The 15769-nt window shown below is 35.1% G+C and overlaps 1 protein-coding gene and 2 pseudogenes across 1 annotated transcript; 1 reads left to right on the forward strand and 2 right to left on the reverse strand.

The window, feature by feature from the left end:
• LOC114402767 lies at nt 1-2989 on the forward strand (annotated as a pseudogene).
• A 1443-nt stretch (nt 2990-4432) lies between these two features.
• On the reverse strand, nt 4433-6563 carry LOC114403507 (annotated as a pseudogene).
• A 2827-nt stretch (nt 6564-9390) lies between these two features.
• On the reverse strand, nt 9391-15185 carry LOC114403320 (squamosa promoter-binding-like protein 14). The gene is made up of 9 exons (XM_028366206.1): nt 14465-15185; nt 12850-13664; nt 12641-12715; nt 12428-12535; nt 12226-12343; nt 11913-12048; nt 11683-11827; nt 10939-11541; nt 9391-10580 (listed from the first exon to the last, which is right to left on the reverse strand). The coding sequence occupies exons 1-9, from the start codon at nt 15063-15065 to the stop codon at nt 10152-10154; spliced, it is 3030 nt and encodes a 1009-aa protein (XP_028222007.1). The 5' UTR covers nt 15066-15185; the 3' UTR covers nt 9391-10151.
• Nucleotides 15186-15769: the final 584 nt, after the last annotated feature.

Consider the following 15769-nt stretch of genomic DNA (forward strand, 5'->3'; position numbering starts at 1 on the left):
TTGGAGTTGGAAAAAAAAACACTATAGCTAGGTTATTAGCTAGGCAGAGAAGAGAATTCAAATATATACTTAGCACCACCCACCATGATGAAGAGCCTAAAACAAGTGAGGAAAACAAGAAGCTACAAGCTTGAGAGATCTTCATCAGCAATGGAATACCAAATCACATCTCCTAGTGATCACCACTACTCCACAGGCTATGTGACCAAAAAGTCCCCTCCTCCTCCTCCACATGTGGAGTTTCCTACCTCTCCACAACTCATATTTGGGGAGGAGATTCTTCACTTCAGCCACCCTCAGCACCCTCTCTCAATGGTGGATCTTCCTGACTTGTTCAATTGTGTGGGGTGCAAAGAGTATGGCTCTGGAAAGAGGTTTGTTTGCCAGCAATGTGACTTTCAGCTTCATGACTTCTGTGCCTTGGCTCCTCCTGCTCTCAAGGCACACCCCTTCCACTCACAACACTCTGTCTTGTTCCATTCCAAACCAGGTAAACATACATATATATACTTTCTTTTGAGGTGTGTTTGGGGCATGCAAATACAAGCTTCCACTTTCCAAATTAAGCACAAAAATAGTAAACAACAATATGTTGCTTTTCCGTTGAACAGAAGTTTGAAGGTTTGCAACACACTTTATCTCTCCCTCTTTAATTCTGTATCAATATGAGTGCTTATAAGTTATCATAATTTATACAGGCCAATACTAATTTTATTTCCAGAATATAATGTTTTTAACCTAATAATTGAATTATATGTATTCGTGAGTATAAATGTATAATTTTTTATTTAAAAATTATATTATAGTAAATGAAATTCATACATATTCATGTTTAAGATTTATGAAATTTTTTAATTTAATATAGTTCATAAAATGTTTTAATTCAACAATAAAATTAACTACTCAATGTTTATAGATATTGTTAAACAATACAAGTCTAACTGATCTCAGAATATAGTGTAATAATAAGGGGGCTTTGAAGTTAAATTCCTAAAAAAATTGTATTGTTTCTAATCTTCATAAGGTTTTAGTACTATTATTCGCTTCTGCATGGCTGGCCTTTCCTCAAGTCATGATTATTATGTCTACCTAGCTAGCCCTGCAGCTTATAAGTATCCAATTCAGTTGATAAGTATCAAATTAAATACTTCAATTTAAAACAGCGGTGTATAATGAAGTATCTTTTTGAGGAAACCAACATAACTATTTAATTATAAATTAAACTTGTAACATATAAATACTTTTATCTAGCTATTCTTTAAAAAATCTAATAAATAAAATTTTAAGTGAATTTATATCTACATGAGTTTCACGCAGATAATAATATAAAACGAACTATGATAAATATTTATATAATTAAAATCCATAATTTTTTTAGTTACAATTAATTTTTTTCAGTTAAAAATTAGGCTCTCTTTTATTAATCTTTCATTTAACTATATCAAAAAAACAAATAGTTATACCATCATCTATAAAATAACGTATAGAATGAATTATAAGGTCTTTTTTTTTTCTGATTTGAAATATAAGTTCTTGTCAAATAATATGATACTTTTCTCTATCAAAACTTCAAAAAAGTCAAGTATATAGATGCTGATAAATTAAGATCCACTTACATTAAAAATAAATTTGATCAAATTAATTCATTTAATAACTTTTTGTGAATAACGAATCCTATCAATCATACGAGATTGATTTTTAAAGTTTACACAATCAAATTTAACAAATTTTAAAACTATACTTAACGAGTCTGTGTGTGTGTGTTTTGGATCAAAATGCTTTTTATAACGAATGTTTTTGTAAAAATTAGCACGAAATCGATAAGCATCGCATATTTTTTAGTTTCAACTATTCAATTATCTATTTTCTCTCTCCATTATCTTACTCTCAATTGGTCATTTCGTCTTTCATTACTTTTTGTAAGAAAATTATTCCTACTCAGTATCCCAACTTTTGTTGTTTTTTTTTTTCGTATTCATTAATTAACTAACGAGATACCATTATCACACGCTATCTTCTTTGTTTTTTATTCGTCTCACTTTTAATTCTTTCTTTATTTCACATCACATAATTTATTAAACTTATCAATTTTTCATATCTTTGAATTTATTTTCCTCTTTATAGTAATTATGAAATGGTTTGTTGAAGAATATGCATGAATTATATAAATTTTGTATATATGTGTTCCATTCCTAGGATAAAAAAAGAAATGAAGAGCATGAGGCCTTAATATTAATATTGTGTACGTGCATGTTTCAGTGAAGAGTGGGATGGCAAAATCAAAATGCGATGTGTGTGGCAAACCAACAAAGGGCTTTGGCTTCCTATGCACGGCATGTGCCTTTCAGATGCACCCATGCTGCGCCATGCTCAACAACGAAATCGAGTACCCAGCCCACTCCCACACTCTCAGAATGCTCCCAACAACCGTCCTCTTTCGTCTGCGGCGAGTGCAAGAAGCGGAGGTCCGGGAAGGTGTACCGTTGCACCGTGTGCGAGTATCATCTCCACGCGGTGTGTGCCAAGACCAAGATCAATGGCCTCCAAGCCAATGGCATTAGACCACCTGAGAAGTCCAGCGTGCTTGCTGCTGCAGCACGCGTGGCTTCTCAGGTTGTCATTGAGTTCATTGGAGGACTCGTTGAGGGCATTGGAGAGAGTGTGGGAGATGTGCTTGTGCAGAATATTGCCAAGGGAAACAATGCTCCTGCTAATGCTACTCCAAAACCCCGATACAAATAATCATCAGGTCCATTCAATGTGGACATATTATAGTTTCCTTATAGGAAAAAAGAATTGTATATCATTGATTGATGCAACTATTTTATATTGTTTCATTCTGTTTTATAATTTGTTGTTGGCTTGAGGAGGGGAGTTTTAAACGGTGGCTAGGGTTTATTTAAGCTTTTTCTGTAAATTGAAGTATTTCTTAGGTGTGTAAATTGTAAAATTTCAACTATAAATATTAATTGCGCGTATTAATTTGTCAGTTTTATTTTCTTTATGCTTTTAAAATTTATTTGCGTGCTATTGACTATTTATTTTATGTTTGGAATAATTACAGAAATTCAATTATTTGAATGATGATTATACATAATTAATTGATATTACAATTGATTATAACTGTTGATTCTCAACGTGGTAATACATACATTTTTTTTAATATAAAGTAGTAATATTTATTAGAGTAAAAGAGGTACTCCTACCTTTACACAAATGCTTCACCTACTTAATAGGTTTTCGTAAGTCTATCACCATAAAACTTTAAACAATACATAAGATGATAGGATTCATCCACCACTCATAATAAATCATACTTGTCTTCTGTCAACAATCACAACTTATCTACAGCACCTCTTCTCTGTCTACAGCCATACTGATCAGCAGATAATTAACCATATAATAAATAAAATGCTTTTCCAAGATTCTTTTGTCATCATATATTATCAGTAAATATTGCGAGGAGTGACTTCTCCAAATTAGTATTTATAAAATGTTATTTCTACACCAAACCAAGTATTAATTCTTTGCACAATTTAATTTAATATAAGTACATTTGAAGAATACATGCTAAGTTGTCACCTTTTCTTGCTTGCAAAGAACACGTGTCCTTGGACCATTATTAGGTGGTAGGATTCCCCTTTTCTGCAAATTGACCTTTGATGGAATTCTATCTTGAATTAAACCTTCCATGCAAGTGTTGTCACTTTCAATGGAGTCCGTTGCATGTGACCAACATTCCTTCTATGCAGATTTTTCAGAGTAAACTCCAGTATAATTAAGTGATGATATAACACTCTATTAACCTTTCACATTATCACTTAACCCAAAGATGTGACTCTCTATTAATCTGTCATATTATTACATAATGGATTTTTATTGATAATAGATACTAAAATCAAATATAAAAAAAAAAATCAGGAATTAAAATCAAAATAATTATAAATCATTAAACTCAAACCGCATTATACATCTATTATAAGAAGAAATCCATTAATTACATGTGTTTGCAAGCCTTTGATTAAGTTCAATAACTCGCGAGCAGGAGGTGGTATCAGGTATGGCACTCGCTGGACGTAGGCTTTGTATGCCACACGAGTAGAATGAGTGTGGTTGGTGAACTAATAAAACTATATAAATCACCATTTAAAACATTCATACAAAATTGCACATGTTGAATTACCTGAAAGATTCTGAAGTTACACTAGTTTCACAATGAGAGACACCCCAAGAAAAAATCTATATGCCACCTGACTACATCGGTTCCCAGTAGTCACCACATGAACAAACACCATGCCAAAAATGATGGGACCGATTTATATCTCTGATAACAATTTCTCTCTGCACAATTTTTTATATCAACTTCATAATAGCATGACAATCTACACAAATACGAAGATTTTTAATGATACGAATAGTCTGTTGCATCATGTCAAATAAATTTAGAGCCTCCACAGATTATAGCATTCCATGAAACTTCATCTCGTTTATCCATCTTATCGAATGCTAGTCGTGAATCGTCAATTCTACCACATTTGGCATACATATCTATCAAAGAATTTGCAACTACACTATCCTTGTTATACATGGTTTTGATAGTTAAGGAATGAATTTGACGCCCTGGCTCTAATGCTACTAAACTAGCAGAGGCACGCAGAACACTTGAGTATGTCACTTCAGTTGGATGTATGTCATATCCAAGCATATTTGAAAATAAATTTAATGCTTTCTCCCCATCCCCTAACTGAACATAACCAACAATTATAGTGTTCCAAGTTACCTCATTTTTCTCAGTCGATACAGTGAATAATTTCACGGAGTTCTCAATTTCACCACACTAGGCAAAAACATCCATGAGGGCATTTGACACAAACACATTTGAGTCAAGGCCAACTTTCAATACATTAGAATGAATTTGCTTTCCCAAATTCAGTGAAACCGAAGATGCACAAGCTTGCAGCACACTAGCAAACGTAGAATTATTTGGAACAACAGATGACTGCCTCATTCGACAAAACAACTCCAAAGCCTCCCTACTTTTATCACTCTGAGCATACCGCGCTATCATGAGACTCCAAGGAATAAGATCATCTTTCGGCATTTCTTCAAAAAACTGCTGCGTCTCAGCAATCTCTCCAGACTTGGTTAACAATTCAAGCAGCACAGTGCCAACATAAAGATCCCTATCATAACACGCTTTCAAAGCACATCCATGAACACTTTTCCCAACCTCAAAATTGTTCGGTCTAAACCCCATAACCCTCATCTGGCAGAAAAGTAGCAACGAATCTTCATGGCAGTAATTCTCAGCATAGCAAGCCATCATCCCAGTCCAAGATACCATGCCCTTACAACAAATCCCATCAAAAACTTGGCACGCAGCGATAACATTTCCAGACAGGATACGCATCAATAAGCGCATTCCCAACAAACGCAGCAGCCTGATGACCAAGCTTATAAACATATGCATGCTAACTCAACATGTATCCGCCAAATCCATGCTCACCAGCAACTTCAGAAGAGTCGTGAAAACAAACTGGTTCACCTCATATCCTTCTCTGAATAACCCGCGCTAGGGATGCAGTCACATGAGAGATTAAAAACTAATTAGCAAGTAGGGTTTTCACCAATTGGATTGGATCAATTTTTAAGTGAAAAACCATCTTGTTTAATCACTTTGGTTTTCTTAATTCATCATCTAATCTAAAGCTGATTCCATTGGATCAGTTTTTGATTTTAGTCTCTTTTTTTTCTTAGCAGAAAGTATTAAATAAAGATAAAATATACAATAAATACAATAAAAAGTAACTTAAAATATCAAGTATCTCATCATCTATAAGTCATTGTACATCTAATAGTAGTGTAACTCTTCAAACATATATTATTAAAATAAATTTACACAGTTTAGTAATGATATTTATATATGATAAATAATTACAAATATATACGAAATAAAATATCTTAAACTAATTCACTGCATAAACATTCCAACTCTATATATACCTTTACTCAAATAATTACAACAAATTATCTATAAAATATATATATTAGTATACATTTTGTAATAACTTTACAAATATATACGAAATAAAAATGTGTATCAAATCCGAAATCAAATCCAATAAAAAAAATCAATTTTTGATCTTTTCAGTTCAGTTTTTTGTCTTTTTTTTTCCTTTTATTGGATGGGTTCATGATCGTCCTACAAGCAAGTAATTAACTAAATAGTAACTAGTAACTAGCAATTGTAAAAGAAGGTTACTTGAGAAGCAAGTGAAGGGCGCGGTGGAATTGGTGGGAGCGGGAGAAACCCTGGGCCAAGGTGACGAAAGAGACGGTGTTAGTGAGGGGCATTTGGTCAAACAGTTTGGAAGCGTCCTCCAAGGATTCGAATCCAACGCAACTTGGAAATGGTGAGTAGAATAGAAGCATGGCGTGTGATGCTACTAGTACTATCCTCAATAGCTTTCTGCTATCTCATCATCTCAACACTATCAACTTCTTCTCTTCTTCTTCCGTTTTCGCGGTTAAAGCAAACCTCAAATTTCACCTATTCTTTTTTACTAGAGATAGATTACAAATATTAACCATTTTTTAATTAAGATACAAATTTTGTTCATTTTTATAACCGTTCAAGGTTAGAGTGACTTTTAATAAATTAAATTATTTTAATCATTAACAAATCATAATTAAATGATACATCAATATAGCTTTTTTGGGAGTACTAGCACCACACTTTTTTTAACACACTTTTTTATAGGTTATAGGTTAAAACATATTAAAAACTATAAAATTGAGACACTTAAAAGAGAGAGGAGACTTATAAAATTTTCTAATTTTCAAAAAATTTCAAACGGTAAGAATATTATTAAGGTTGTTATCTTTTTTCCACTAATTTAGTAATTTGACCCCACCGAAAATCTTGTGGCAGTGAATTGTGTTTTAGTTTCAAGTAATTGTTTTAACTTCTTGACATGTGCAGGTGGCGATGGATAATGGGCTAATGGCATACTCCAACTTACGTAGTTATTAAATAGGTGAAATTGTCAGTTGTGTGAGGGAAAAAGAGGTAAGGGGTGGGAATATTTTTAAGTAAATTTAATAACAAAAAGAAAAAAGTATGTTTTTATTTCTTCGTAAAATTTTATTTTTAATCCTCAAAGTTTTATATTATTCAATTTAACCCATATACTTTTAAAAAACTTATTTTTAATTACTTTTCACATAATTCTCACAACAGTATTAAATTTTGGCTAACATGATAAATAGAGTCTTTTAAAAAAAAGATTAAAATGATGTGAAAAATTATTTTATTTTTTAATAAAATAAGTTGTTAATATATCTTAAACACATTTAATTGTAACTTTTAAGGACTTTATTTTTGTCTTTGTTTTTTTAATGGTTGTTGTATGGTCTTATGCCTTATCCTGATTTTATTTATTTCTTGAATGATACTTTCATGAATTCACATGATAAATAAACAGTATAATTTATTTGTTGTATAAGAAATTATGTCTACACCATTTATGTCGAGGGACTAAAAATAAGTTTTTTTATTATAAAGTATACGGACTAAATGGGATGATATAAAATTATGAGACTAAAAATAAAATTTTATGAAAGTATAAGGACTAAAAATATATTTTTTTTCTTGAAAAAAAAAAGAAAAAAATATTTAATAATTATGAAATGTATGTTTAACAATTGTCAAGCTCTAACGACACGCTTACTTAATAAGTTCTCTCCTATATCAGGAAATTTGTAAGCATAAATAACTAAGTATGATAAATCTACTTTTTCTCTCTAATCTGATTTCTTTGATGGCACCCTAACTTAAAGGCTTATGCCAAGTCTCTACCAATAATAATAATGTCTATATCTTTTTGGATTAAAAGTTAGTCTTACCATTCTCAGACCAGAAAATTGAACCCGTTATGAACATAAATATTCATGATATACCTAATACAGCGCTGGACCTAGTATCTTTGATTAAAGCAATTCGAGAGAAAGGTGAGGATATTACAATATCTTTTAGTTTACTTTTGTAAATAAATCTTTGTATATCTTTTTTATTAAAAGGTGAGGATATGACAAAATAAGAAAAATTACATATTCTAAAGAGTTTTACATATTTATTTATTTATTTTGTCCATTTCTAAAATTATCCGGTTGCCTTTTCAAAACATTTTCAAAACATTCCAAATGACATTGATCATTTTATTCACTGCTTTTCGGTCTAAGACGCAACCATGTTGAGGAACACATGGTGGTGGCTGCCCACTAATCAACATGCACGGTTCCAGTCTCCAAATTGAAATTAGTTCCCTCTCATAGCGTGTTTAGAAATTGGAAATATATATATCTGGCATCCATGTTTTCATGTCAAATCATGTAGAGCATATGTAGAATTAACGCAACTCACAAGCAATTTCGCTGTTACTTTAGACTTATCTCACATATGTAGGCTCCAAAGGCAAATCCAAACACGTTATTTGACACCTTTGCATAAATAAAACCCAAGTTATGGGCGATCACGATCCATTCAATTATAATTTACAAATTGAGAAACAAGTCTGAAGTCACCTATGACTAGAAAAAAAGCATCTAAGCAAATATTCATAAGAACCTGTTTTTAGTGGTGCGACGGAAAATTCACAATGGGTCCGAAAAGTCATGCAACTAGAGTGTTTTTTGCATTCACCCTAATGCAAGAAAATGGAGTTGATTATAGTTGAGGTTTAGAGCTATCAAACTAAGCTCAGCCCGATAGACTCTCACATGTCTCTTTTTTTTTTCCAACAAATCACATCTCTAAGTGAAATTAATTTTGGTAATAAACGAATCGGCCCTTAATCTCACACCATGTGCCACATTTTTTTAAAAACAAATGGTAAAACAAAGACACTCCAGAAATTTAAAAAAAAAAAAAAGGGAAGGTGAGTAAAGAGGAGAAAGTGTTCTGAACCCATCATATGGATCATGTCCATCCAAGAATTCAATAGTTGGATGGGTATACGCTTTTCTCACTTTCCAAGACACGTTAGAACGTAAATCTCGCCAATTTCACTCTCATGGGTCATTGGCAATCTATGGTGCACAACAGCTATTCAAGCAGATCCCAAATCCTGCTTCTAACAGTTTATGAAAAACCTAACGGAAAATCAATCTATTATACATTATACATACATAAATGCATCAGTTAATTTAATGTCCCCCAACTTCAAGTCACAGAAAAGAAACACTAATAAAAAAATTAAAAACTCTTGAGACTAGTCAAGCATTCATCATTTCTCATTGCAACCCTAAGTGCCCCACTAACTAGAATGTCTTGCATTGGAAGGTTGTAGCAGACTGAAAGGGGTTGATACATCACAATCTGAATCTAGGAACAAACAGAAAACGAATCTGGAACGTGAATTAAATTAGATATAACTTGAAATATATTACACTTTTTAATCATATAATAATATGGTCAACCCTATGTATGATCAGTCACCTCACATCAAACTTTACAGTGTCGAAAACTTATGCATCAGAACACCTTGGACTTGTAATTTTGACTTAAATAAAATAACATAACAATTAAAGGGAAAAATAAAGCATGGAACTTTTATTGGTTTATCGTGTTGGGAAGGAGGCAACGAGCCCAAGTATTGACCTTCACCAAAAATAACCAACATTTACTCACCACAGTTCTCTTTATTCCGAATGCTTACTGCTTTCATAATTGTTTGTGTTTGTGGCCACAATTCACCCTTCCATTCCAACTTATATTGGGATGTCAAGTTTAATCTGGCCAAAAAAGCTGAAACATTAAACTCAGAACTTCCAACACCAATCGATAAACATTCAGGTATAGCTTGTTATATCCTTAAACTCCGGAATTAAAGAAAATATGCAGCATTCAAGTCAGAATCTCTATACACAAGGCAGCCATACTTTGTTGTTTCCCCCGGATCTGCCAAACATCTCCACAACTCTATATCACCACATGATATGTTTACATAGGGCTCTTGTGACAAAATGCCCCATTTTCCCACAGAAGCAGTTTTGCCATGTAATGGTAAAAAAAGCAACAATTGGGTTTCCCGCCTGGTTAATGCCTTCCATTATCTTTATCCAAAATGCGAATCTCTCCTAATCCAATAGTATTACATTGTGCCATAATCCAGATTTTCCCAACTGAAGGGAGCAACTGAGCCAACAAAAGGGCGTCCACGGAAGAACACGCAAACACATACACAAACAGCTGCAACAGCTAGCATTGAATAAATAAAGGGGCGGTGAAGCAAACCGTGTGAACCTGGAACTCTTCTGTTGAAGCGAAATTCTGCATTCGCACACTTGGCACAAGAACTCTGACCACGTTTGACTAAGTTACTTTGCTTTTCTTTAAGCTCCACTCTCAGTGACTGTTGCTCTATCGCATTCTCAATTGTTACCGAAATTTCACCCCTTCGTCTATCAGCAAGTTTATGGGCAACCAGCGCATTATATGAGTCATTATTCCTCATCATGGCATAGGCATGTGGAGTCTGTCCGTTTGCATCCACAAGGGATTCCCAACACTTCAACCCAATCTATAGCAGCACAAAGGACCCACATGTTAAACGCGAAATACAAGAATGAAGGTTGAGAAATATAATCGTACAGTTAAAAAACAGCATTAAAAAGTATGCTAAAGTGAAAAACAACATGGAAATTCAACTATAATATATTTTAGTTTTCAGTCTGCCATCTCCCCTGCCCCCTTTCCTAAAAAAAACAAGAAAACAACAAGGAAAAGAACAAGTGATATTTACCCACAATAACTACCACAGGAATTCAGTGAAACCCAATTAATTTTATTCTTTTTCCTTCGGTTACTCAGAAGACAACAACTGATGAGGCCCATTTCTTCCATAAGGCATAGTACTAGAATAGGGAGAAAAAATTTACCTCCTGTGGGTCACTTGTTAAAGAGTCAACGACACTCTCAGAACCAGATGTGCATGCTGCCAAGTGCAAGGGTGTAATACCACCAGGACCCTCAAGATTCGGTGGAAATACGTATTTCCTGGATGTACCATTGTTGCTTGGTATAGAATAGTGGATGAGCAAATCAACCATGCCAACGTACTTTCCTTTCACTGCTCTATTTAAGAGTTGGATTGCATTCAACATCTCCACTGACCCTGTTGACAACCATTCCCCTTGCAAGTGTTTACCAACCAGCACATCCAGAAGGGTTTTGACTAGCATGCAACAGTTTCTTTCCACAGCAAATGTGAGTACAAATTTGAACCTGTCAAGCGAATAATATGGAACCTCATGCACATATGAGAATCTTTCTCTTTGGAACAGCCAGCCAAGCTCATTCAAGAAATGCAAAGCCTCCTCCCTTGATCTTGGCCTTCCAAAATGATGTTCATGCTCCTCTGAAATGGCATCACATATTTTTTCCTCCTCGTCAAATTCAGACTCAAGTGGTCTCAATTCCTTGCAAATGGTCTCATCAGCTATTATCACTGGAAAACTGTTGCCCTTGAAACCATTTTCAACCTGATCATAAATATAAGTCACACATCTTATTAGTATATGTCACATTAACACATGAAAATTGCTCTAGACATGCATGTGTCTGCAAGCACACACAGTTCGCTATGGTAATAAAATGCAAGATTATACAATATAGAAATCTACCTCAATAAAACAGCGACCCAGAACACCATGCGATACATCCTGAACTTTAAAAGCACTCAACTTTATCTTATCATACATCACACCAGAATATGCAGATCCTATTACTTCTGCCGATGCGTAAGAGCCGGTACCTGTACAGTGAATCCTGCAAAAATCAGGGACAAATATTAGGAAAACAGACTAGAAAGAAGCATATCACATCATCCAAAAAAGGGGAAATTAATACTGACTTTGTGCCTGGAGTTGACAGGTTTCTACCCTTCAATGAAATAGAGGTTTCCTGTCCACTAACAATTGCCAAAGGGGACACAGATATCAACTCTGGTGACTTCCATGTTCTCCATGGTTTGCATATGCGTATCTTCCCTGGAATTTCAGAACAAATGGATCTAATTCAACCCCTTGATAAGAAAAATCCAGCTATATCCAATTTATGGAAGGAAAAAAATAGTCCAAAGAGCAAAGCTTTGAACATAATAATATTCAATCTAAAATAAAAAAGACAGACCACAGTCACAGATCAGGACTAGTTATGGTACTCACCATCTTTGTGTGAAACAAACTGACTGCCAGAATGAACTAGAAACCTTCCATTTCTCCAAAAATCGGAATCTGAATTTTGAATTAAAGAATGAACATGTTGAAGGAAGTTTTCTTCTAGCTGTAAAAAACACAACATGCAAGCAATCAGCAAAATAGAATCATAAAAGCTACAAATATACATCACAATCAGCAGTTCACTTACTTTCTCCCAGTCAGCAGAAGACATTGAAGCATAAATTGATAGGACCACACAACCAGGCCGTATGTAGCTCTCCATGTCTGATGGCCTATTAGATAGCCAATTGTAAATCTAGAAGGAAGAAAAAAGTTATTAACATCATGATATATTCACATTTGACAAAAGGACATTTCATTAATAAAAATAACTTCGCCAGATAAAGGGAAGTGCTAACACCTGTGCTCTCAGTGTTCCTGGGAAATGGCTGGGATGCTTGTCAAATAGTTTAAACATTATTCTCCCAGTGCGATCCTGTTGGAAAAGCACAAAATAGATTCAACCTCAGAAGATTAATTACCTAAGCTAAGCTTAAATACAATACAGATAAAGCAAAGTACAAATTAAGTAAAAAAGAACACGGGACTGTAAAAGCCCAAACTAACTACCTGAGCATCTGAATTCAAACTGGGAGGTGAATGATCAGAGCCCGAAGATGTATACCCAGCTTGAAATGGAACACTTTGAAGTGAACTAGGTTGTTGGATCCTGTTATTTGACCCTTTAAACAAATCAAGAGAGATATTAGAACTATGACTTTGGCTAGCTTCCTTATTAGCAATAACTTCTCTTCCAGAGGATATGCTCTCTGGCTTGAGACCTCTAGCCCCACCCTGCAAATCAAACAGCATCTCCACAACAGGAGAAGACGATGGGGACCTCTCTTCAGCAGGGTTACTACTGTCAGACGAGAAATACTTTCTAGAAGATGCTAGTTTAGGCAGGCTGTCATCTTCCGGTGAGGAGCTAAAGAGTTGCAGTGGTAAATTAACACGAACATCCTCCTGACAGTCTGAATCTTCAACCGGAGACCGGGAACTGCTACTGCTTCTTTCCCCACCAACCGAAAAGAATTGCTGTTGTCTCGTCTGGTCAGCACTGCCACCATCACTGTTGCAGCTGTGGTTTTGAGAGGGCGACGCACTGGCATCAGGGGCAGACCCCCCAGAAAGAGTGGTGGAAAGAACAGCAAGCAAGTCCATAGTTAATGGGGCAGCCGGGGTGTGGTTCAGTTGGTCATGAGACTCGTGACGTTGATAGGAGGATGGTGTCTGCAATTGCACTTGATCTTTTTTCCCATTAACATTGCCACTGCCAGCATCCAGCAACTTGGTTGCAAGATCTGCAGGCAAAGGTATCCTGTTGAGAATCTGAACAAGCTGCTCTCTAACCGGTACTTGTGACCTTTTTTCCTCAAATTTTCCTACACGTGATATTAACCATCACAACACAAACAAACTTGGTGCATGCTTGTTTTACACTAGAAAAGGAAAAACCATAATTAACAACGGTATGCTGGTTTTGACTTATTTCCTTATAAACAAGCCATTATTTTCGACCATTAATTGCTTTATTTTTTTTTATTTTTTTTGCACGAGTTCTTTCAAAAACTTAAAAATAATTATTTAAAATAATTTTGACATCAGTTTATTATGGGAAAAAAAGAGAATTGTTTTCTTTTAATAGAGCTTAGCAGCTTTAAAAGGAAGAAGAAAAAAATCTTTTTTCCATAATTAACTCTCCAAAACCCTAAGCACTTTTTAGATTAATCAGCTGTTATTCCGAAAATCTAATTATTTATTTGGTTAAAGTGTGTTTTAGATTTTTAGTTCAATCTATTTTCGATCAAAATTGACCTTTCGTCCATATGCTTTAAAAACAATGATTTTGGTATTCATATTATTAATAATTGATGAATTCATCCGCTCTTTATGAAACTTAGATCCTAGGGTGAGGGCCGAAATCCACCAATTATAGAAAACAAGATCAAAATCGTTGCTTTTAAAGGAGAATAAGATTAATTTTGACCGAAAAAGAAGCACTTTACCCTAAGTATTTATCATAGCTTCAAGATAAATCTAAATATTCATGAAATAAATACTCCTTTAATATGTACAGTTATTTAAATTAAATACTAGAATTGAACAAAAACTAACCTATTTAAAACAAAAAGCATTATTTAATTTCCTAAAAAAAACTAAATTGAACGAGACTCGGTCTTACCCTGCGAAGCTCCAGCTATGGCAGTCAACAAGTCGAAGATTTCCAAATTCGCGGCGGCGGCTGGCGCGGGAGTCGCCGAGGTAACATCCTCGGGCTGCGTCTTCCGCCGGCGCCGGTTGTGTCCGGCGAGTCTCCGGCGGCAGCTCCGCTTCCCCTCATCAAACTCCGAGAGAGGATGAAACCTGCTACACTGCTGGCAGAATCTTTGCATTTGATTCGCGAGAAGCGCTTTGGAGGCCTTGCTATGAGCCTCACACACCTTGTGTCTCCGGTGATAGTCCTTCGCCTTCGACAGATCCTCTCTGCAGTTGTCCACCTGGCACATCGGATACGACGACGTTCCGGGGGACCCTGACCTAACTCTCTTGTTGCTGTTGCTGTTGTTCGTCCTTCCCCCGAGGTTTAACTGCAGAGGCGGCGCAACACTCTCCTCAAAAACGACGTCGTCGTTTGGGGAGGAGAGTGGTGGCGGTGGTTTGCCGGCGAAACGCACGCTGTCCCAGTCCCAGCTCCAGCTCGGGTTGGGAGCAGGCGAAACGACGGCGTAGGAGAGATCGCGCTTGCGGTGCATGAGAATCGGAGGAGGAGCAACTTGATCCATTTATGAAGATTTATGATTTATTTAGCTAAAATCCATGATTCAAAGAAAATCCTTGATTTCTGGAGCTGAGATCTGGGTCCAAGAAGATTCAGGTTTTCTTCCTTGTTATTTATTTAGTGTAATCGTGTCGAGTCTTTGTTTGTTGGATGTGGGAATGGCAGAATTGGTAAATAGAGTGAGTTTGGAGGGGGGGTTTGGGATGCATAGAAGAATCCAAGAGGGTTCCGTACGAGTGCTTTAAGATGGAGGGATGTGATGGGAATTCCACTGCTCTTATTAGATGAGATCAAACTCACTTTACACATCTACTCAATCCATTATTTTCTTTTATGTGAATTATTATTTTCTTTTATGTGAATTATTATTTTATTTGTTTAAAAAACTATCACTCAACTTAATGAAACATGTTAAATGCAGGAAAATCTTACATGATTTAATTAATCCATTGGATTATTGGTTTATCCCATCATATCATGTGTGCCGTACATATAAAGTGGCTGCTGGTGTCTATGATTCAAATAAATGGTTAGATATTCAAATTTACGCCTTCAATTGTGTGTCTTTGGTACGGAAATCTCTTTTTTAGTGCTTGTATTGTATTTATTTCGGTAAATAAATACGTTGTCACGTGTTATTGATAAAAATGTAGATGGGCTAATGTATGGATTTCCTTGGGATCATTGCTATCGTGAACCACTCTCGTA

Source organism: Glycine soja, chromosome 20 (assembly GCF_004193775.1).
Source record: "Glycine soja cultivar W05 chromosome 20, ASM419377v2, whole genome shotgun sequence".
NCBI classification, from domain to species: Eukaryota; Viridiplantae; Streptophyta; class Magnoliopsida; order Fabales; family Fabaceae; genus Glycine; species Glycine soja.